The sequence below is a fragment of the Danio aesculapii genome, chromosome 13 (genome assembly GCF_903798145.1).
Source record: "Danio aesculapii chromosome 13, fDanAes4.1, whole genome shotgun sequence".
In the NCBI taxonomy this organism is placed as follows: domain Eukaryota; kingdom Metazoa; phylum Chordata; class Actinopteri; order Cypriniformes; family Danionidae; genus Danio; species Danio aesculapii.
Genome location: NC_079447.1, coordinates 5971131 through 5973984, shown reverse-complemented (window position 1 = coordinate 5973984; position 2854 = coordinate 5971131). Strand labels below are relative to the sequence as shown.

The 2854-nt window shown below is 33.7% G+C and overlaps 1 protein-coding gene across 1 annotated transcript in view; it reads right to left on the bottom strand.

Annotated features, from left to right (window-relative positions):
- Positions 1-741: 741 nt before the first annotated feature.
- Positions 742-2854, bottom strand: part of vip (vasoactive intestinal peptide) — a 3616-nt gene continuing 1503 nt past the window's right edge. Inside the window, exons 4-6 of the mRNA XM_056471048.1 lie at positions 2289-2420; positions 1339-1447; positions 742-1248 (exon numbers count right to left, since the gene is read on the bottom strand). Of these exons, the coding sequence (XP_056327023.1) occupies positions 1240-1248; positions 1339-1447; positions 2289-2420 (250 nt within the window). The 3' untranslated portion in view covers positions 742-1239. The remainder of the gene's footprint in view (positions 1249-1338; positions 1448-2288; positions 2421-2854) is intronic.

The window sequence follows — 2854 nt, the reverse complement described above, 5'->3', positions numbered from 1 at the left end:
ATAGTATTTGTTTTCCTATGAATGTGTCAATGGTTACGTTTTCTTTTGTGTTCAACAGAAAAGGAATTAAAGGGATTGTTCACCCAAAAATGATAACTTTGTCATCATTACTCATCCTCATGTGGTTATAAACACAAAAGAAGATATTTAGAAGAATGTTGAAAACCTGTAACCATTGACTTACATACTATTTGTTTTCTTACTATGAATGTCAATGGTTACCGGTCTCCAGCATTGTTAAAAATAACTTCCCGTGTGTTCAACAGAAAAATGTATTCATGGTTCTGAATACAAAAGAAGATATTTAGAAGAATGTTGGAAACCTGTAACCATTGTCTTCCATAGTATTTGTTTTTCTACATTGAATGTATCAATGTCAAAGTTTTATTTTGTGTTCAACAGAAAAAAAGATTAAAGGGATAGTTCACCCGAAAATGACAATTCTGCCATCATTTACTCATCCTCAAGTGGTTAGAAACCTAAAAGTTTACTTTTTTTGTTGAACGCAAAAGAAGATACTTCGAAAAATGTTGGAAACCTGTAACCATTGACTTCTATTGTTTTACTATGGATGTCAATGGTTACTGGTTTCTAGAATTTATATAAAATAACTTTTTTTGTGTTCAGCAGAAAATAAATCTCAAGTGAAGGTAAATGAAGACCGAATTTTGTGTGAACTATCCCTTTAAAGTTAGATCCATGCTTATGATTGATACTGAAATTGAGCGAAGTCAAGAAAAATTGTATGGCTCTTCAACCTTTTATTATTCTTTGAATGGCAAAAATAAAGATTTCCAATGCCCGACCCTCCCAAAACCCCAAAATGGTCCCTCTAGAGTTCACATAGAAGCAACATCAATATATTTGTTTGTTTACAAAATAATTCATCTTACAAAAACGCACTGCGATACATCATCGTCCAATCAGCAGTCTTCAGCTCTTCATTGTACCAGTCCGTGTGGCTTGTTTCAATGCATTTATTGATCTACAATTTACAGGAAACATGTCAAAGCAAACGTGTCGGATCCAAGGCCAAAGCACACTATGTACATCTTCAAGCTATAACATCTCTCATTAAAGTTTATTCTCTATGTACAGTGCAAACATTTACGTCATAGGTAACCATATATATTATTTTTTTCTTCAACACGTTGTTTTAGTAGTATGCTGATGTCCTATGCTAGACTGTGTAAAATGGAAACCCTAGGATGGTCTTGAATTCTTGCGTTCGGATTGACCTCAGAGTGGCTGGAAGAAACATAAACAGAGCGCTTAAATTAGCTATATGGACTTATATAACTAATTTGACATATACATGAAGGTTTCGATTGAACTAACCAATGGTATATGATTGAGAAGTCGGTCTACAGTCACGTCATCGTAGCTCTCCCGATATGTGGTTTCTCCGCCGGCTGATTCCTCCTGCATACTGGGTGGGTCTTCTTGACTGAAGAGATGAATAAAAACCACCAATTAAATACCATTTTTATTAGTAAACAAACAATTTACTGTGCCTTAACGTATTTAAAGGGACAGTTCGCCGCCCCCCCCCCCCCCCCCAAAAAAAAAACTATCATCGCCTGAACCTTTTTGAGTTTCTTTTTTTCTGTTGAACACACGGGAAGTTATTTTTAACAATGCTGGAGACCAGTAACCATTGACATTCATAGTAGGAAAACAAATAGTATGTAAGTCAATGGTTACAGGTTTTCAACATTCTTCTAAATATCTTCTTTTGTGTTTATAACCACATGAGGATGAGTAATGATGACAGAGTTATCATTTTGGGTGAACTATCCCTTTATTCCTTTTCTGTTGAACACAAAAGAAAACCGATAACCATTGACACATTCATAGTAGGAAAACAAATACTATGGAAGTCAATGGTTACAGGTTTCCAACATTTTTCGAAATATCTTCTTTTGTGTTCATAACCACTTAAGGATGAGTAAATGATGACGGTATCATTTTTTTGGAGGTGAACTATCGCTTTATTTTTCTGTTGAACACAAAAGAAAACCACTAACCATTGACACATTCATAGTAGGAAAACAATGGTAGTCAGTGGTTACAGGTTTCCAACATTTTTTGAAATATCTTCTTTTGACTTTCACAGATTTTTTTCTTTCTATGGATGTCTACTAGTTTCAAACATATTTCAAAATATCTTCTTTTGTGTTCAGCAGAAGAAAGAAACTCATAAAAATTAAGAACCACAGAGTAAATGGTGAGTACATTTCATTTTTGAGTGGACTATGACTTTAAGTTAAAGATTTTGTGCTTTATACCTTCGCTTTCCTGTGAGAACAGAGTTCAGATATTTCTTCACCGCCATCTGCTTACGAAAGCGACTGTAGTTGTCTGTGAATATTGCATCTGAATGACGCTTCATCGGCGCCTGGTCTTCCATCAAATCATCACTACAAATACAAAGAATTAAGTCAGACGCATTACATTTGAGATCCCCGAGATTTTAAGTTTACTTCTATTAATTTGGCAGATTAAGTAGGGTTAAATTACTACATTACATGGTGTAGAATTTCATGTTTTAAGATCAAAATTTGCATATGTATATGAGCAATTTATATAATTGAGAATTGTGATCTAACTTTTGTGTGATCCATTTTGTCTATAATCTAAAATCTTAAATTGATTATAAAATTATATTGAACGACTCCAAAAATGTTGTCACCAAGTTCAATTTAACTTCTTAATTCAAGTTAACCATCCCTACTTAAGTTAACCATCCCTACTTAAATACCTAGATAGTTTTGTTGAAACTAAGTGAATGAGTGAGATCTGGTTTAATGCTTTTAGAAAGGTTTTAGGCACCAAATAAACCAGTTAAATAACA